We start from the raw sequence: 20557 nt of genomic DNA, 5'->3' as shown, positions 1-20557 counted from the left end.
ACACCAGCAGCATGTCCTCCAGCTGGTGGCTGAGTCGACTCATCATCTCCGTGGTGTTGACGAGATAATCAGGGGGCGGGGTGTAGTTCTGGAAGTCCAGCAGTACCCAGGAGAGCTGGTTTATGGCTTTCTTTCAGGATGGACAGGCTCCTTTTTATGACAGTGTGGTTAGGATACATGAGGTCCATCCAGTAACCGCTGTGATACAGGTCGTCCTTAGTCATACTAGATGCACGAAACACATTCTTGTTGCAGAAAGTGACAGCTGGGAAGGACATATTGTGAGCCCAAACCATGTAGATCTTTGTGACAGCAGGGTAGGACATCAGGTAGAGGATCCGGTTGCAGGACCAGGTGCAGAGAAGACTTATGCAAAGAAAGAAGGCCAGAGTCCAGATGAGCTGCTGTGGTTTCGACTTGTTTGGACAGAATATGAACTTCAAACCGTGGATTTTGGTCCTCCTGATGAAAGACACAGTGATCTCTTTGAGAGGAGTTTTGAGCGTGCTGGACGTTGCCTGTTGGACAGCACTCTCCTGGGCATCGTTTGGTTTGTTTGGCCCCAGGGCGATTGATTCAGATGTAGGTGCTTTGACCATAATTGCAAAGGCAAGTACTTCGTGATCAAGTGCAGTTTCTTAGCAGCCCTCAGCAGACCACAATTTACTCCCAGTGGCTTTCACAATCATGTTCCGTTTTATGTGTCAAAAATGCCAGCTAGCAGACACTGAGGTCTGAGTGCACAGCGGTCTGATAAAATCAAAAGAAGTGTGCTCCTTTTAGAAGGTAAATTTGATTTACATAATGATTCACTTATGATAAATACAGCTGAATCACTCCGGAGATAAAAAATAATCAGCATAACTATCACCAGTCCTTCATCAAGAGATAGACGGGCGAGATAATTGCAGATGTGAGCGACGACTCCACTCCCAGAGGTAATCACTTTGAGAAGCCGGAGAGACTTACCTCTCTGTGGCTCAGATCCTTCACTCCTCCATCTCCCTCTCTCCAGTGCCAGACAATACTCACAGATTTCGGTTGTCTCTGTCTCAGTGCAGCAGCTGCCCAGAACTCAACTCCTCCTTTTTTCCACACATTGAAGAGATGCTTTTTAGCCTGTTGACTTGAAGCCTGCAGAAGGGAAAATAAAGCTTGTTGCCCGCCCTTTTCCACATCCACTCTCTTCACAGTCGAATGGAGAATGAGGTGGAGCCAGTGGATGAAATTGTTTTCCTCTGGTGATGAAGTAGACCTCCAATGGTACCGAGAGGCGGAGGGTGGTGGTATTGATCAAATCAGAAACACCTAGCGTAAAGAAAATCTTCAAAAAGAAAAAAGATGAAGTCTGAACTTCAGACTTCATCTAAATTTACTGAAGTATCTGCAGCAAGTTTATAGGTCGATAAAACTGTATAATTGATAGCTGTGGTGGCTACTCGACAAAAAAACGCAGAATCCCCTTAAAAATGTGTCGAGACCATTTTATAGTAGGTTTCTCTATCTAAATAAATTATAATATATAAAACTGAAAGTAATTTGTACTCCTGGTGCCTGCAGGTGTTACTTTGGTTGAATTTCAACGTGTTTTTCTCCATTTAGGAAAGCCTGTAAAGATTTTGTTTGTCACAAAGCTGAGATTCATACTTATTTCATCATCTTTTCATCCGCAAAGCGATATTTTTGTTTCCAGTCTGGAAAACAAGAATTGCAAAAATGAGCTGATATGAACTTTGTTGCTATGAAACACAACATTTTTTATTATTATTGAAAAACTGCTTATTAATGCGTTTCCTTTAAAAACAATGTGCTATTACAATCTTTGAATTGTGAATGATGATTTTGAACTAATTAAATATGCCCCAAAAGGTGGAAATGATTTGCGTTAATGTAGTGTGGACCTCTTTCATTGGAGCAATGCGACTACAAGAACTTATCTGCTGGTTCTTAATCAAATAACGCAAACTATTTTAACACAAAACAACAACAAGCTATTTATAACCTAAAATAAATTTTAAATACTGTATATATGAGAATAAGCTGTAGGAACTAAGAAATAACACAAACCCATAAAACCACAACTCTCTGTTGTCATGTTTGTTTTTGTCTTAAGTCAAAACATTAGGAATTATTTATGAGCACAGCACCTCCTTGATAACAACCTCACTACAACCCAAAATAAAAAAAAATTCAGGATAGTCTGAGAAATTTACCAAACAATCTAATTAATTAATTCTGCTCTTGAAACCACTTTGTTAAAAATGTAAATTCTGTTGCGATACCTCCAGGCGCTGCAACCATCTTCTGATGTCTATTTATTTCTCATTTTGTACAATTTATTTCTTTATCTTTGTATATTATGTATATACACATAACCTGCATCTTAACTCGAGTCGAGCAAATCTCAATCTCGTTGTAATCTATTGATGACAATGACAAATAAATCTTATCTTATCTTATCTTAATAAATGTCAACTGACAATGAGTAGATGATAAAATGATGATTATGAATAAAAATTTTCCAACACACACCATCTCCACTAATTTGAACTATGTTTGGCCAGCTAACTCGCACGAGAGATGTGAGTAATTGTGAAGCACGGTCAATTAAATAACTCGTTTCAGCCTAATTTTGGTAGCTATTCATTATCCATGCATATAACCACAACTACAGTAAACAATGATTATATAAAATACTTTAAGCCATCTGTTTTAACAGCAGGTATGAAAAGTCTCGCTATTAGAAACCACCAAAAGTGCAACAACATCAAGAAACAAAATGGTGAATTGAACAGTGTCAATGAATTTCTCTGCATTAAGGATATGATGTAAGTATGTCCTGGAGAAGATTGTAACTAAATAACTAATGCAGCATTAACTTTAACTTGACTTGAAGCTGACATGTCTCCCGTGGTTCCAGGAGACTTTGGAGGAAAGAGATGCTGTATTCCTCACACATGAAGTGATTATCCAGGCTGATCAGCAACAAGTCAAAAAGCCAGGTGTAGTTGAATGTTTTCTTTTCTCTTCACATTTACACATGATAGAGCAGAGGAGTTTTCTGATTATTCTGAGCATGAAGCAAACTTCAATGGCAAGACTGGTAGGAGGTTCATTATTGTGTCAGCAGTATATCTGTGTTCTGAGTCATCAATAGAAGAGACTGGTAGCTCATCCAGCATGTGAAGCTTGGGAGCACCTGCATAGCTTGATCATCAGAATTTGAAGGAGGAAAATGCGACTTATGGTTAAATCACATTTCCCTTAGGCCACTGCCTGCTCCCAGACAGCAAATTCTATTTGCAAAAACTAGTGGTCAAGACTGCTATTACTTTCGAAGATGTTTGTGGTTGGAATTTTATTTTATTAGTCCTACTTTAATCGGGTCTTTTATTTGCATATTTATCATATCCACAAGCTCCATTACAGACAGTTATGATTAAGGCAATGCTTTCTTTGTTTCCACATCTATAATCCAGGTCTGTGTGTGCTTGCGCATGTTTGTCTGCTGTGGGGGAGCAGGTGGTGAAGAGGGCTTTTTTGTGTTTGCTTCATTTTCTCTAGTATGAACAAAAGAATGACCAATTGATTGATGCATGTAGCACTTCTTCAAAAAAAAGAAAGAAAAATACAATGCACATGTTGTTCCACATATTAGCTTAAATGTTACTGCCCTACTTTTTAGTCCTGTAAGAAAATAATGAATTCAAAATGAAAGAGTAGCTCTTTGTTACCCAGTTTTACTTGATCTTAAGTTGTGGTCAAAGTAGTATTTTAACCTTAGTACTATTTATTATCAGAACATGAATAACAAAAGACTAGAAGAAAAAAACCAAAACAAAACAAAACTTTGGCACTACAGAAAAAGTTGTTTATTTTCTTCTTAGCATACATTCATTGTCTTACAGCTGTTCTACATCATGTCAACCCCCACTGAGGCTGACAAGAAAAAACTTTCTTTTTTTTAGCCTTTTGTGTCATCAAATATTTTTAAAAACTATTGGTTAGATTAAAAAAAAAAGTTATATATTTTTTGCCATAGAGAATTCCATTTATGATCAACATCTGTTTTCTCACATAAACAGTAGTACATCTGAGATATCTGACTTCTTATAATATGAGTTATAGCCTGGTTTCTTCTCCTATTGATCATATCATATGTCAATAGATACAAGGTGCATTTTATGAGGAAGTTAATTGCATGAGCTTCTTTCCTCCATCCAGGCTTAAGGAATGTGTGATGCAGGAGGCTCTCCGTGCTCACAGAATCATCCCTTGTCAGCAGTTCAAACCAAAGTACTGTTTCATTACGTTGAGCTCCAGAGGTTACTCTCAGCCAATAAAGTTCAATCATCACCCCTCTTTCAAACACATGATCTCTCAGCGCTTCACAACAGTTATCCAATTCTATACAGATACCAGTTTAAATGGTCAGATATCATATTTTAGAGCCAGAAAACCTAAATTTAACCTAAATGTCAATGCAGGTATGAAACATAAATATGTTACAATTGGCCTTTTCATTATTTGCCGATAAGTAATTTTAAAACACTTTTTTAATGAATGTCAGACTTTGTAGCAGCATCACTGTTTATTGTGCTGAATTTGTTTTCTTAACAAATGAAGTTACGGTAGTTCTAATATAATATGGTCAAAGGTTATGTGCAAGAGGTCCTGTGCAGAAAATGTGGGAGAGATTCCTGAAAATAAACTCACCAAAAACATTCTCTGTTGTAAACACTTTGTTGTCTCCTCAGGGGAATGAATAACCCAGACTGACATGACACAGTTGATGCTACAGCAACCACAGATAGCTCTAGCAGGGAATAACAATACAGAATCCTGGGTGCTGTTCATGAGTAAAGTTTTTTCAGGTAGGAAACTTTCCTTTTATATGGGCCTTCTGTTGGTAAAAAAATTCCTGCTGATGTCTGCAGAACTTTTTATGAATTAAAACATTAACCTAGAACGAGAATCAGCTTTGCTGGCCAAGTTGATGAACACAGGCAAGTCTTTTTACTTCAGTTTTATACACACCCAGCAAACAGTGTGTATATAAATAGACACAATTTAACAATATATATTCATGCAAAAATATCAAAATGTTTCTTCTGCATGTGTTTCCTCAATTACCTAGTATTCATTTGTTTTCTCAGTGTCCAAGCCAAATGAATGAGAAAATGTTTTAGTGTGGACGCTGCATCATTTTATCATCCTTTTCTTCCTCTACCCATCGATACATACAGTATGTAACATTAACTTGAAGTGACCGTTTGGAGCAAAACAACATCTAGCTGAGAGAAAACTGGAGAGAATGGATGAAATGACTGGTGGTGTCCTTTGAAAAACATTTAGACAGCTACATTATGGTAGTGAATTAAATCCTAATTAGTAAAACTGACTGTGTAGAAAAAACATCATTGTCACAATCACTTCATAACATAATCACTACAAAGCAAAGTTGCTAAGAACTGATGCTTTGTAGTGAATCAGAAGCACCTCCCATTGAGTGAGTGTCAGCTCCAAACTTTTATTTTCTTTCAGTGCTCAGCTCTCTCTCTCTCTCTCAGTGGCTCTGCCCTGCTCACAGCAGAACTTTGTTTTTGATTGGCAGCATAGCGTCAGCAGATCTTGGTGTGAATGCTTGGCTAGTTAGCATGGCCACCGATGACGGCTGTTAAACAGTAAGTTATTTCTCCGCCATTAGGGCATTTAGCAATAAGTACGTGGCATTGAGTGACAGTGTTAAGACCCTCCTCCTGGCTCTGATTGATTGTTTTTGGTAATTTCTTCAGACCGCACTAATAGCTAAAGGAGGTGAAGGAGATCAATCTTTTCACAGATTTTCAGTCTCATTATATACTGTCATGATGTGGTGACAGTTTTAGGAAATGTGTAAAAAACATTTTTTATAGAAGTTACATACTGCACCTTTAATGTAAGGTACATACAACATTCTCTCTTGTCCTGGATTCTTTGCTAAATCCATTAAATCCACCAGCTTGTTGGTTACTAAACTCGCCCATCTAGTGTTTATTGCACTGAATGTAATACACTTACAAACGTCTCTGGTATTGCAGCACCATCAAGTATAAGTACCAGTAAGCTTGAATTAATCTTTTCTGTGTGTATATTAAACATAGGAATGTTTCATTTATACTGTGTGTGTAAGCTGAAGCACAAGCTGATCATCCCAATGTAATTAGTAAGCCTTGACGCAGTACAATTTTCAAAGTCCAAAACAGATACCATTTTGTTTTATGTGAAACGAAATGAGAGAAATTCAATAGGGTTTAATTCTCAGATTTTTACATGCACAGCTTCATTTAAGACCTAACTCACTCCTCCTGGGCTGTCCGCAAATGACACAAACCATCCTCTTTCATGTCAAAGCCAAACTGAGCCCCAGAGGTCTCATTAGAGGAGGAGCAGAGATTCAGCTGAGTAAAGAGATGAACTCCTTTAAGGGCCAGTGCAAATGTTCAAAGCCTGGAGAGGCACTGGCAGCAATTACATGTTGTGCACCAAAAACACATCAAGCACAGTGCAAAGATAAAGGAGGTAAAATATGAGTGATACCTTTGATGAATGTCCAGTAACTGTGAAACTGAACTCAAGAATTGAGTCATCATTATCGGCCCTGATGACCTCACTGATCATTTAACTGTTAAAAAGGCAAGGGAAGATTATATGATACAATAGACTCTTGAGTGACAGTTTGGGTTCTTGCTAAGGCTTTGATCTGTCGACAATAACTGTATCACAGCTATGAAGTTACAGAAAGCTTACAAAAAGTTTTCACTTCATACTATTATAATTGACCATTTTTTTATTTAATCTATTTTATAATCTTGATTCATTTCTCTTCCTTTAAAGTCTGAGCATTCACGCAATGAAAAAAAGAGGCTTTAGAATGACCTAGTCAAAGTCTGTAGGTAAATCCAACTGCAGCATAACCTTAAACCAGCTGTTCATGCTTTAAAAGCACCCAGTGTGGCTGAAAAAAAAAGTTTAGCAAGCAAGAGTGGGTTAAAATTCCTCTTTGCTGATGTAAAATGCTCATGACCTTTTACAATGTTTGATGGCAGTTGTTGCATCATAGAGTAACATACCCAGTGGTTCAGGGTCTAATTATTATTTTTTTTTTAACCTAAGGTCAGGTTGGTTTGGATATATTTTTTTTCCTTTATATATGAGCTCACTAATGAAAAACACATTTGTTTGTAGTCAGAGATACAAATACACAAATGACACTGTGCACATTTTTGAACTTTATTAAACACAGTAGTCAAATAATAAAACAAAAAAATTTATTTAGCATGAATGTTTAATACCTTCTCTACATGATTGCAGAAATGTTTCTTATTTATTAGCAAAAAGAACTGACCTTTCATAAGTTGCAATAATTGTTGCAACTGTTGCACAATCATATATCAATGCACATAAACAGTCGGTTTCTTCACATACAGTACAGACCAAAAGTTTGGAAACACCTTTTAATTCAATGAGTTTCCTTTATTTTCATGACTATTGACATTGTAGATTCACACTGAAGGCATCAAAACTATGAATAACACATGTGGAAATATGCACTAAACAAAAAAGTGTAAAACAACTGAAAATACCCCTTATATTCTAGTTTCTTCAAAGTAGCAACCTTTTGCTGTGATTACTGCTTTGCACACACTCTGCATTTTCTTGATGAGCTTCAAGAGGTAGTCACCTGAAATGGTTTTCACTTCATAGATGTGCCCTGTCAGGTTAATAAGTGGGATTTCTTGCCTTATAAATAGTCATGAAAATAAAGAAAACCCATTGAATTAGAAAGGTGTGTCCAAACTTTTGGTCTGTACTGTATGTACGTAAAGAAGTATGAGGTTTGACCATTTAGGTTAGATCAAAAGTAAGAAAATAATAAATAAATGGCTACCTTGCAGACAAAAAAAAATCAAATAAATGTTGCAGTTCTCCTGATACAGTATATCACTTCCAGCAGTCAATCAATAGTGTCTTTTACTGATAATGACTCTTCTTGACACATGAAAATGTAATAAAGCATGTAAACGACAGAGAAATAAGAGCTGGTAAAAGAGTTTAAAAATCTCAAGTTAATTTGGATACATAGAATTGTATAAGAAACACAAAGGGGGGAAAAAACGCTTGCAATCAGAATGTCACTCCAGTGGATAGGCAGCTTTTTTAGCAGAGGGAGACATCTTGTGGCCTGGATCTAAATGAAACTAACCTCACAGGGCCTTATAAAGAAATGCTCCCATTCTGTATGCAGCACATGTAGTGCAAGGGAGGCCAGAATGAATTTTTAGCTAAGAAAAGCTTATACTCTGAAAGAACTCATATATTATTAATCAAAGGAAGGAATATTGACATGCAAGTTGTCAGGAAATTATTTAAAAAATAACACCAACGTGAAAAGTGAAAAGTTTCAAAGAATCATAGATTTTGTGTGAATTTTAATGTGCACATCATTACTTCAATGCATAACCCACTTCAGCTGCATTTTTAAGCTGCTGCAGCATCTTTTTGGTTTCACTAAAGAAAAGACTTCCTATTGCTCATTGAAAGTCTACAGTATTTATAAGCATCTCTGACATGGCTGGAGCAAATTGCATCTTGGTAGACCAGGTGGAAGGCAGGTGCAGTCTGTATCAATAAAAAACAGATGTACCTTGCTTTACCTGCTGTCTTTCTGCCTTGTTCCATTCTAGGCAGGAGGATAAAAAAAAAACAACTTCTGCTGTCACTCAAGCTTTCGGTCCTGCAGTCTGCAGTCACACGCTGATAAACTCACTTCTCAAATTTCCTCACGGGGAATTTTCATTTGCTGCAGGCATTTTTCTCCAGCATGTTCCCATCTTATATGCTTAGCTGGATGATTTTGATATCTTTTCCTAAATCCCTTTTGCTCACACAGGCAGAAATTAGGCAAAGGAAAATGTGGACTTAAAGGGCACTTCACCATGTACAATGAATTCAAAGTCCAAGTTTAAATATTGATTAAGTTAAATAACATCTACCTTTAATCCTAGCTCATAATACAAATTTATTTCAAATTTTAACATGCAAATTATGGTACATAGACTTAGAAATACTTAGACATCTAATGGCATTTTGTTAGATTAAAACAAACTTTGGTGGAATTGAAGTCACATGTGACATACTAAAACCATATGTTGCATAAATGTAAAGCAAAATAATGCAATTGAAAATGGTTTTCAACATTTTTTACGAATAAAAACCCGAGGGAAATATGTGGCATATATTTGCATATAGCCTCATTTAATCTGATAACCCTAGATAAAATACAAAATAACCAACTGCCTTCAGATGTTACCTTAATAGTCCTTATGTAATCTAAAGTTGGGGAAAAGGGTGAAAGCAGAGTAAGGTTATGAAACAACATCTCAACGCTTTGAAGAGGAGTGGCGGATTATGGGGGTGTTATTTTGAGCACAGACAGTTCGTGAAAACGTAGTTATAGCTAAAGTAAGCTATAACTTACTTATAAGTTATAGCTTATAAGTAAGCTATAACTTACTTATAAGCAAAACAACAAATGTTTCCAGGGGTAAATGAACTATTTGGACTACTGCGTGCAGAGACGAGGTACCAGCTTTTTTTTTTTGAAAGAAGCAGATAGCAAAAAAGAAACTAAATATAATCACTGAAATATTTTGTAAATGTGACTGTGTGGTTTACCCTCATCATTTTCCCCTAAATTCTGATTACAATCAATGATCTTGTTCAAACTTTTTATCGGAAAGAGACAGGTAATCTATAACATCACATAATAGCTCTATTGGTTTTGGACAGAGCAGTACTTGTGTCCAGTGTCTCCACCTAACAAGCTAATTAACTTAAAAGGTTCTGTCAACTGGCACCTTTAATGTCTGCCTCTGGTAGTATCTGCTGCCTGATGTGCAAGTCAGCAAAAAGCATTCTCACACTGCGAACCTGCAATGAATTCCTTCAGTATTCCTCTTCAGCATCATTGATCACACTGCCAATGCTGCACTTACTGTAACTGTGACTCCCACACTGGGCTTTACTGACACTGAGTAATGGTAGAAACACATTAGATATTTGTTATCTGGTCTGTCATCCAGGCTTACTGCCTTGGATTTGTTTATTTCATCATTTGCACTGTGGACATTCACTTTATCCACACTCTCTCTCTTTACGTGCTCCAGGCAGCTCTGTAATTTCGTGCTACTTCACACAGCACTCCCCTTCATCTCCTCTAATACTTCCAGTTGTGCATCACGGTGCTGGCTTGACTCCAGAGCAAGTCTGAATCACAATGATGCTCCTGCGCTCAGTCCCAGTCCCACCTCAATCTAAGCACAGCGCAGCCTCCATTTCTGTTTACTCCCCTTCTTGCTCCGTTTCCATTTTGTTTTAGCGCTCTCCTTTTTTAACCTTCTTCCACCCTGTATCTCCCACACTGCGTATTTTCTGTCTTTCTCTGCAGCTGAACTGATTGGGTCTGACACTCAAACTTCACTTCCGCTATTTTTTTTCCCTACCTTTCTCTTTGTTTGACCTCCAAGCTAACTTCCTCATCCAAACTATACTGCAGTGCATTAAATAAAACACCACATGCTTTTTTGAGACTAGAAACAAGCCCTAAAGTGTTATTAAAAGCGTACTAAGCCAAAGGTCTTTAGTTTTCACTGGATCTAATGCATTGACAGGAAGTCTAGTCACAACATACAAGATGAATAGTAATAGGATAAATGTTCAAGAATGTCTCTGCAGTGGCGTAAGCCTGCTAAAGTGCTGAGCTGCTGATCGATTTAAATGATATTACAGTGACTTCAGTATGCTTCCCGCATACACATGCAGGAGATTATTTGTTTAGTCAGAGTTGGTCTTGCAGGTTTAATCCGCAGCATCAGTTTAGGGCGTTTTTACAGATCTCAGAGTCTTCAGTGCTAATGAGGTCATCAATCAGACATCAAAGCACCAAGTATTTAAAGCACCAAGATGAATGCATGAAAGTTATTTAACAGAGAAACAATCTCTCCTCTAAGAAAGGGCATTTAGCTGTACAAGCATTTAGAAATGTGTTTCACTTTGTTAGGTTGTATGCAAGAAAACATCCACACAGCTTCTCGGAAAAGCACAAACAAATACTTGAAGAAGTTTGCAATAAATAAGTAGCTTGGTTTGAAATATGATGAAAGTGATCTATCAGCGCCACAATTCATGGGGCTCTCACTTCACTGTAAATCCTCCCTTCCCGCTCTGACATCAGTTTCTTCACAAATAAATTCTATACGAATGCACCAAAACTGAGCTCACTTGTTCAAACTTTTGATCTTTAACAGCGTAAGCAGGACTGGTATACCGTTGCCTTGTAAAAGTATTCAATACACTTCAAATTTTCCACAATTTGTGACGCAACATTTACAAACGTCAATGTATTTTATAAAGATTTTATGTGATTCACCAACACAAGATTGCGCATAACTGAATCTAAAAGAAAAGCTGTCAAGGTTGTCAAAACGTGTCACTTATTTTAATCTGAAAGCTGTGCATTTCTATTCAGCCAGCCTGAGTCAATACATTTTCTTTCCAACCTTTGCTGCAGCTACAGCTTAAGATCTAACATGTATGTCTCTACCAGTTTTGCACATTACTTTTCCAAAAATTGCTAAAGGTTGGTCAGATTTGATGGACAGGATCCATGAACACCAGTCTTGAAGGTCTTGAACACAAGACCTTGTCACACTTTCTCTGTTGAACATAAGTATGGGTTAACAGGGCAATTCTAACCCTTCATATGCTTTGATCTAAACCATTCTGACCAAGGTTTAGGATCACTCTCTTGTTGGAAGGTGAACCTCTGTCTTGGTCTCAAGTCTTGACCAAATAGTGGAAAAATTCAAGGGGTGTAAATACTTTTGCAAGCACTGTATTCTCATAGGAAATAGTGAAGTTTGTCTGAAATCTATTGAAGACTGACTCGGCAGCATTGTTGCAAGGAACTCTTCTTTGAGATACAGTGAACTGACAAATACCATACAAAAGAACCCCAGGCCAGGATTTGAACCCATGCAACACGGCAAAAGTACTGCCAGATGTACAGCTGTGTTATCCTTACCCACACTGTCAGTTTCATATTCTGAAGCTATTAAAACAAAAATAATCCATGATAATCTGTTAAAGTAGTTTGTGTTGTGATTTCTATTAGCTAGTTTAGCAAAAAAAAAAGTGATTTAAAGAGGGAAAGGATAACAGGGTATCACTGCAGATAAATCCACAGGAGAAGTGATTTGATGAATACATTTCAGTGAACTAATTTAGATATTTTCCAGACCTTGTGAAAGTCATGGTGCAGTGATAATGCTGAAGTCTATGATGGCTATAATTTCTGTTCAGTACCATCTCTGAGCCTCCCACATTAAAATCAGCAGACTGAGGAAGTCGAGGAGGGGGAATTCAGGCAGCTACATGAATCTTTAATTAGGCCCCTCTATACTTAGGCCCCCAGTGCATCTCGAATTTCCGACATTTATCTGAAAATTGCCCTTTAAATGTGAGGATGTGAAAAAAGCCAAGGTCACAGTACTGACCACAGCCATATCAAAATCTGCTGTTTTGTTTTTAGGGTGATGACTCAGATCTGTGCACTCGTTACAAGAGTGAAGCTCTTCTAAACGCCTCAGGTTGGCTGCAAGCTCACAAGTCAAATCTCAGATTTTCAATATTAACCATTGTCTCCACAAATACCATTACTGTCACTTTTCCGTGTATAAGTAATTAGTACATATCATACACCTCTGAAATGGTTCAAATTTAATCACTTAAATATGTTGGAATACAATCCTCTCCATGCTCCTTTGTAGCAGAAGGATTAAATTCCATCTACTTTTTTCTTATATGATTTTATCTCCTCACTAAATGGTTTAAAAAGTGACTTGTATTCAAAAATAGCACCTTTCACAATGCCAGCAATATTTCTTGGATTTGCATGCTTTTCTCTTTGTCTAATAACAACACATTTGCATATTTACTGCCGTTACTGTGGCAAAGTAAGTTTTTCTTTTTTGTATTAAAGGAAAACAATAATGTGCTGAAAACACTGCTGGGCTTGAAAACAGCATATGTTTGCTTCATAATGCATGATGTCAACAGAGAATTGCAGCACCATATGGCACCTCAGCAGCTCACATAGTTCTAAGGATACTTTTAAGAAAGCTAACTAAAGTTTTATGGTTCAAGAAAAGAAAGATATTGCCAGAATTCACACAATGAAGAACTGGGCAAAATGTGAAGCTTTGTATCAGATTTAGGAAGCATTTTCCTGCTTTCATCATAACAAGGAACTAAATATTTAGTACTCTTTAGAATCTTTCCTGGTCTAAAATCTCTGAGCTTAATGCTCCCCCTAAATTCAAACTCTCGTTCCAAAAACACACCACTAAACACTTTAAAAGTGGTACTTGTAGATAAAAGAGCACTAAAGAAAGATCAGGTACATTTTGTCAAATATTGCTTTTAATTTAATATTAGTTTATCTTTAAAAGCAAAATTTGAAACCAATTACCTTTTTCTAAATGTCTTTAATAAATATTTATGTGAATAATCTGCTCACAGCATATTTCAGAATATTTTTTCAAAGCTTTTTCAGACTTTAGCAGCATACTGATCCAGAAATCCATGCTCTTTGGGGCTCTTTATGATAATTAATTTTAGGGCGATTCCACAAAGGGATCCGTACATACCGTTGTGAAGTTCTCCGGACCACAATCCTTGCCTCTATATTTGCAGTCAAGCAACATTTCTTCTATGTCGTGGCTTGTCCTTTTCACAAAATCCAACATGTCAAAGCTTTTGGTGGGGAAAAATTGGCTGTTGCCTGTTGGTTGTCCCAAAACAGCCATGAAATCATCAAAGTCCCCCTGTTCTACACCAAGCATCCCGGCCATCCAGAATACATCATTTCTTGAAATCTTGGACTTACGAAAGCTGTTGTAGTTGCACATGGTGATGGCCGGGAAATACATGACAGGACTGTCCATTTCATCCAGAATGGTGACATAGGGATACTGATAATACTCAATCACACGGTCCACTACTTGGAGGAGGAAGATGGAAAGAGAGGAACAAAATGCAGCAGCCCACAGCAATCGCCGAAAAGTCACTCCACCGGGCAAGAAGATGTGGCTCAGGCCATGGAGGGTACAGTTGGCCCCAAACACGGTGATATCCGACGGAGGACGTGGTGCTTCTTCCTCTGGTGCCCCCATTTTCTGCAAGTTTCAAATCTAGGCTAAAGGTTTACTGTATGTGACACCTGAATTTTGCTTTTGCGGGACAATAAAGGTTGTTTTTTTCTATTCTATTCTATTTGGTTTTGGCTGATGTACAGCTACACTGAAGAGTAAGGTTAGCAGTGCGGTTCACTTAAACTGAATGCTCAAGTGAGGTTGCGCAGGGTAGGGTCTGATTTCCAGCTTTGCGCTCAAGGGAGGGGAATGGGTTGGATTTCTGGAGCAGGGAGGCAGTGACATAAAGACAATCCTAGCTGAGAGGTTGGAGGGCACTCTAATTTCAAGAGATTTGGTTTCATCTGAGAAGTAAGACCTCATCCAGCAGCAGGAAGTGGTGAATGAATCCCGGGGTGATACAGCAAAAAGCAAAGGGGGAAAGTGAAGCATTTTCAGTCTTCGGCTCACTTGTGGAAATAATCCTCTGGCATTCAGACAATCTTTTTTTAATGAAATAAAGTGTCTATCAAAAGTATTCACACTACTTGAACAATTTTAAATTTTGTCATGTTACAATCACAAGCGTCTAAACTTTTGAGGTATTTTTTGAAATAGATCAACATAAAGCAGTTGCGTGACTGTGAAGTGGAAGAGAAATTATATGTGGTTTTCAAAATTCTGTCTGAATAAAAGTCTGTGTGGCAAGCATGAGCACAAAGCCTTTCTCCTCCATTTCCACAAAACACTTGGATTCAGAAGTCACCTAATTAGTGCACAGACTCAACCTGTGTGTATTTTAATGTCAGTATAAATCCAGCTGCTCTGTTAAGGCTTCTGAGGTTTGCTTGACAACAAATAGCATCATGAAAACCAAGGAACACAGCACACAGTTTAGGCACAAAGTGAAAATCCTCGCTTTATATGAGGCTAAAATGTTACTTTTTTTGCCATTACACAAAACACTATCTGCTGAAAACTAATAGCCTTAAACCGTGTCATTGTTTGAAATAATGCTTGGCTGAGTGGTGCTGTGCCAAAGCTTTTCTTCTACAGTACAGAGAAGCTGGTCAAGGACAATGGAAAGATGAATGGAGATAAATGCAAGACGGGCCAAGAAGAACATTTGTAAGAGGATACAAAAGACTGGGGCAGATTTTCACTTTCTAGCAAAAAGACAACCATAAATAAACAGCTGTATTGAAATTAACTTTTGGCAAGACTTCAAAATGTATGTTCATATGCCACACACTGTACATAATCTTAGCGAACTTCATTTTGCAGAGAAAATAGACAAGAAATATTTGTCTCTAAATGTGCAAAGATGTTTGGAAGTAGCCCCCAAAAAACCTTACAGTTGAAATTGTAATGAAAGACTGTATGATTAAATCAGCTAGTCTAAAAAAATGGTACAACAGACTTATTAAATGATCATTTGCAGAAAAAGTTTAAAACTATATGTAACTTTTCTTCTGCTTTACAGCTATGAAGTACTCTCTGTTGGTCTATGACAAAAAATCCCAATAAAGCATTTGTGATTGACTACAACAATATGCCAAAAGTTCAAGGGGCATAAGTACTTCTGGAAGGTACTGTGCATTACTGAACTACCAAGTCAGGGATTCATAAGCAAGAAGATCTCATGTTTACTAATGAACTAACGAACATGTGACCTAAACAACTCACAGGAGACAGCGCACATGTGTGATCAGGAAACAAAGGAAATTATCTACTTTCACAGCAAGAGAAATGGCAGAATTTTATAAATGCAAAACTTCAGGAATTATTGATTATTACATTTAGTTGGAACAAATGACCCAGAGCTCCACACTGATCTGCTGTTAGTCAATGAGAAACTAACAAGACAACACTCCGTTTTCCAAAAAACTCTAACTCATGTTGTAGTGAAACGCCAGAAATGCCACTGACGCTTTGTCCTGAAACAGCCGGCGATAGGACACAAACCTGGCAGCATTTGGAGTTACAGACTGACAGCGTAACTCATTAGTTGGGCCATTGTCCCAATTTGTGGATTTTTTTATGTGAGCCAAGAAACTCACAATTTGACTTTCTGTGGTATAAAAAAGAAGAGCATATTAAACTCCAGCCGACACTGATCCCTAAAGTTTGCAGCACATCAGTTTTCCATCTTGCTGCAGCAGTCTCCTTATCATGTGTTTTGTAGTATCACCAATTATTAATATCTTCTACCAGCATCAATTAATAATATATGCAACTGTCCATGAGTTGCATATATTTCAACTAATGGACAGAGGTGTATATTGGCAGAGTGTAGGCCTTAGGCAATTTCAGATCAGCTTACTAAAATGTCTCAACTGACATTGATTTGCTTCTGGAGTATCCACTTAAAATAGTTAACTGATGATAAGAACACTGCCTTTAATGGCCTGTTAGGGACTATTAAAAATATATCTTGTTAATCTGTTCTGAGCTCTTCATTTTCTAATCTCCCTTCATAATTTGTCACCTGTCGTTCATCATTCTTCCACCTTTTTTACTTTTTTATAACAGTTAACTCTTTTAATTATTTGATATCTGTGCATTTTATATTCCTATATGTCTTTTTTTTAGTTCATTGTTGTATTTTCATTACAAACAAGTCTTTTTTAAATGATTTTTCATATAACACTGCAATCATAATGATTGATACAGCCTAAACAGTTGTCATAGCCACTGAAACTGTCTTTTAAACACCCCAATGTGGGACATCAAAGCATTTTTATTCTATTCTACTCTGTCAAAACTGAACATTTACCCACACTTGGTCACTCTTCTTGTTATATGTAGAATATTGATTGATTGATTGATTGATTGATTCATTTATTTATACAGCTCGTAGGAACACCCAACCAGGAAGACCAAAGCACTTTACATTAAACGATTCTGACAAAAGACAATACAATAACTCCACACAATGCTACATATTATTACATGCCTGTGTTAAAAGACATGTCTTAATTTAGTCTTAAAATGCCCATATCAGTAATAGAACAAAGAAACAGGGGAAGGCTATTCCAAATCCGGGGTACTGCCACAGAAAAGGCATGATGTATACAATGTATATGTGTGGAATATACATTGTGTATGCCACACTATGACACATAACATGTACTGTATATGTCATATTATGGCACCTTTCCTCTGGGATCAACTTGGAAATCCAGACTTTTCATAAATTTACTTTGCTTCTCTTTCAGCCAAATAAAAATTCATTGCAAGTAAAGAATCAGTCTTAAGCATACTTATTAAGGAGAGGTGAAACGGTGGAGACCTTTCAATCCACAAATGTGTCAAATTCAGTTTTATGCACCTAAACAAAGATGACTTTTAAGTCTTGCTTCATCTTGTTGCAGATATGAAACATGAAAACATGAAACTTGCTTCATCTTCGAAGATATGAAACATTTCAAACATTTCTACAAATTCCCATATTCTTTATTCTGTCTGCTGCCTACAGCAATGGTGATGTAGTTTTTTCTATTTTTTTTTCTCAAATGTAGAAGGGTCGTGCCACTTAAAAGTAACAATTTAATCAATACACTGCCGTTTCTTTCCAGATAGTGTAAATTAGATGTTCTGAGTAATGTGCTAGTGAAAGGAATTAGTACTTCTCTGTGAACTAAAACAAATGACAAAGACAAAGAGCATAGACTGTATTTAAATATGTCAATATTACTGATACAGAGAACAAAGAAGATGGAAGCATAATTTGGTGTTAGAGCCAGGATTCTAAATGCATAAATATAAGATCTCTAAAATTGAAGCTGAAAACAATGCAAACCCTTTTTGGTCCAAGTCACCAAGAGGTATAGCATAGTTAATTTCCAGTAGTTTGTGTTACAAAGTTATCTTGGCAATCTCCATCAGAAGGTCAAAGAGAAACAAAAACAAAAAACACACTGGCCCAGCTGGAAAAAACACAGCATCCTGTTCAAGGACACAGCATTTATCTTAGCTGTTCTTCCACATGTAGAGAAGTCCTCTCAAGTGGTTCCAAAATCAAAAGCTAAAAGGTTCCAAGTTTGAAAATGCTGAGACGATGTATTTTTGTAGCAGAACTTTACACATGAATAAGCTTTAATGTGATAACGATGAACACATATGCAAATAGGCTCATTAAAATGCAAGGTCAGAACAGAGCATTGGCAATAATTTTAAGATGTTTTAAATCTCATACCCCAGAACTTCATAGTTGAGTTCCTGAAGTTTATGTAGATTTTTTTTAACCAAAGTAGAGCTTTAAATAAACATGTGGGGGTAAATTGTTGTGCAAAAACTAATTTGGCAGAGCTGCTGTCATAACGTTTCCTATGTTGTTGTGGAGATTTGGGCTCGAAAGTATTCATGCACCTGGCAGATTAAGTTTCAACGTTATATCATTTCAATAAAAATATTAAACTAAAATAAAAAATACAAATAAAACTACTGTCACAAGATTTTATTTAAAACAAGAAAGTGATTTCAAAAATGCATTCATCCCACATGCTTAAAAATTGTGTGAATGTGCACATCTACATTATTTCTTCTAGAACTGCTAAAAACACTTGCAAATAAATCTTTCTGCTTACCATCAGTCTCCCTCATTGAACTCCAAATTGGTGTTAAAAACATAAACTGTGGAATATAAGTTAAATCATTTTGTGGCTGGGCAACATTAAAAACACCAATAAGAATTTTAACTCCTGCCATCCATCTACAGCTGTATTTTCACTTCATGAAACAGGATTTTTTTTTTTTAAATGATGCTAATCAGATTCTGGAGTCTTAGTGAATGTTGACTGCAGCTGCTTTCTCTTATAGCGTGCAGGAAATGGGCAACAGCGAATGAGGAAATTCAATATCCGCAACCAGTATTGACCCCAACACATGAGAATCCTCAATAAAATTATACGGGAAAAACGGAAAATGAAATAGCTGGTGTTTGCACAACAGTGATGTTAACTCTAGATTTGCTTCAGCATCAGAATAGTTTTATAGGACCCAACTATCTTTGGGCTTCATGGTAACGGCAACACCATTTGCCATTACCATTTCAGTTTGATTTAATGTTAAAGTCCAGGTTGACGATTATTCATCTGGCTCAAGAAAAGAACGTCATCCAGCTGCCAAAGTAATTGCACTGAGCACAAAAGGCAGTAAAGCTTCACTGTCGGCACTTCAAAGACCTTTCAAAAATTAATTTCTGTCCCTCTAAGACAGCAATTAGCTCTAAGTACAGAATGAAAGGTGACTTTTCTTTCACCCATTTAAGAGAGCCGTTTGCAATCAACACTTTGGAGAAGGAAGTCTGAAATCGCATTCACATTTTGTCGTTCATCAATCTGGTCTAATTCTTTTAAAATTTCTTGTCAAACCTTTCCACAGATATCATGGTTTTACCACTAGAGACTTGGGTTTTGCAATAATCACTTTTGTTGATCAATGCAGAGAAACATTTCCCTTGGTTGTTAATTATGCGAATATCGTCTGGCAAATTATTGAACGAGTGACAATCTACTGTTTCTTTAAAAGAATAGGAGTTAAAAAGTTGTTTTTTTTTCTTCAGAAAATCCCTTCACTACTAAGAGTTGTCTCAACATAAAATGTCCACCTTAGAAGTGAGTTAATAATTATTTAATTAACAATGGATGATTGTACACAAATAAAATGTATTCCATGAAAGGGTGAATTTTAATGGGTCAAATTTCCTTCTAGCCATTTGGTTGAATGTTTTTCTTCAATTCCCATCCTTCTTTCACATTCTGCAGTTCAGTGATCCCAAGCTCATATCCCCAGGATCACTGACCAGTGTCACTGACCAGCGAGGTCCCTGAACCACTCAACATAGAAGGGATTTTTAAGAAGCTTCACTTGATCAAATCCTGCAAAAAGAGTTCTGCTATACAAGAGATCCTCCCTGCTTACGGCCATCAACATCTACAGCAACTCTTTTTAAAACCTTGAACAATAAGAGTTACAACATTTCATTTTCCTTTTGGATCAATAAAGTATTTTTGAAGTTGAATTGAATTTGCTCTCCAGAATAAAATTACTGACTGTAACATTAATGACAGTAAAAATAGAAATTAAAAAAAATAAGCTGGAGCTACGCTTCAGGAAAGAATTACTCCCTTGTCATATTTTTCCATGTGTGTAAAGTCTGTATGAAGAATGTACACTTCCTTATACGAATCTCTTCTGCAGCTTTTAATTATAGTGGTTCTAAATTGCTTCAGACTAATTAATATCGTACTGCAGGGAGCATGATCATTTTGATTCCTGTCGAAGGGATGGATGGAAAATGAAAGTCAGGAGGAAGACAGAAT

At 36.9% G+C, this 20557-nt stretch overlaps 2 protein-coding genes across 4 annotated transcripts in view; both read right to left on the bottom strand.

Moving 5' to 3' along the window:
- The window catches only part of LOC116721243 (acid-sensing ion channel 1C), a 101051-nt gene that overhangs the window by 27477 nt on the left and 53017 nt on the right, over positions 1 to 20557 (bottom strand). Inside the window, exon 1 of one of the 3 annotated variants that reach the window (XM_032564852.1) lies at positions 13749 to 14409. The exons of the other annotated variants lie outside the window; for them this stretch is intronic. Within the exon in view, the coding sequence (XP_032420743.1) occupies positions 13749 to 14273 (525 nt within the window). The 5' untranslated portion in view covers positions 14274 to 14409. Of the gene's footprint in view, positions 1 to 13748; positions 14410 to 20557 lie in introns of those variants that run through there. 3 annotated transcript variants of the gene reach the window in all.
- On the bottom strand, positions 68 to 1223 carry LOC116721245 (acid-sensing ion channel 1C-like). The gene has a single exon (XM_032564854.1). The coding sequence runs from the start codon at positions 597 to 599 to the stop codon at positions 69 to 71; it is 531 nt and encodes a 176-aa protein (XP_032420745.1). The 5' UTR covers positions 600 to 1223; the 3' UTR covers position 68.

Source organism: Xiphophorus hellerii, chromosome 6, assembly GCF_003331165.1.
Source record: "Xiphophorus hellerii strain 12219 chromosome 6, Xiphophorus_hellerii-4.1, whole genome shotgun sequence".
In the NCBI taxonomy this organism is placed as follows: Eukaryota; Metazoa; Chordata; class Actinopteri; order Cyprinodontiformes; family Poeciliidae; genus Xiphophorus; species Xiphophorus hellerii.
The sequence above is the reverse complement of the archived record's forward strand: the minus strand, read 5'-3'. Positions and strand labels throughout refer to the sequence as shown.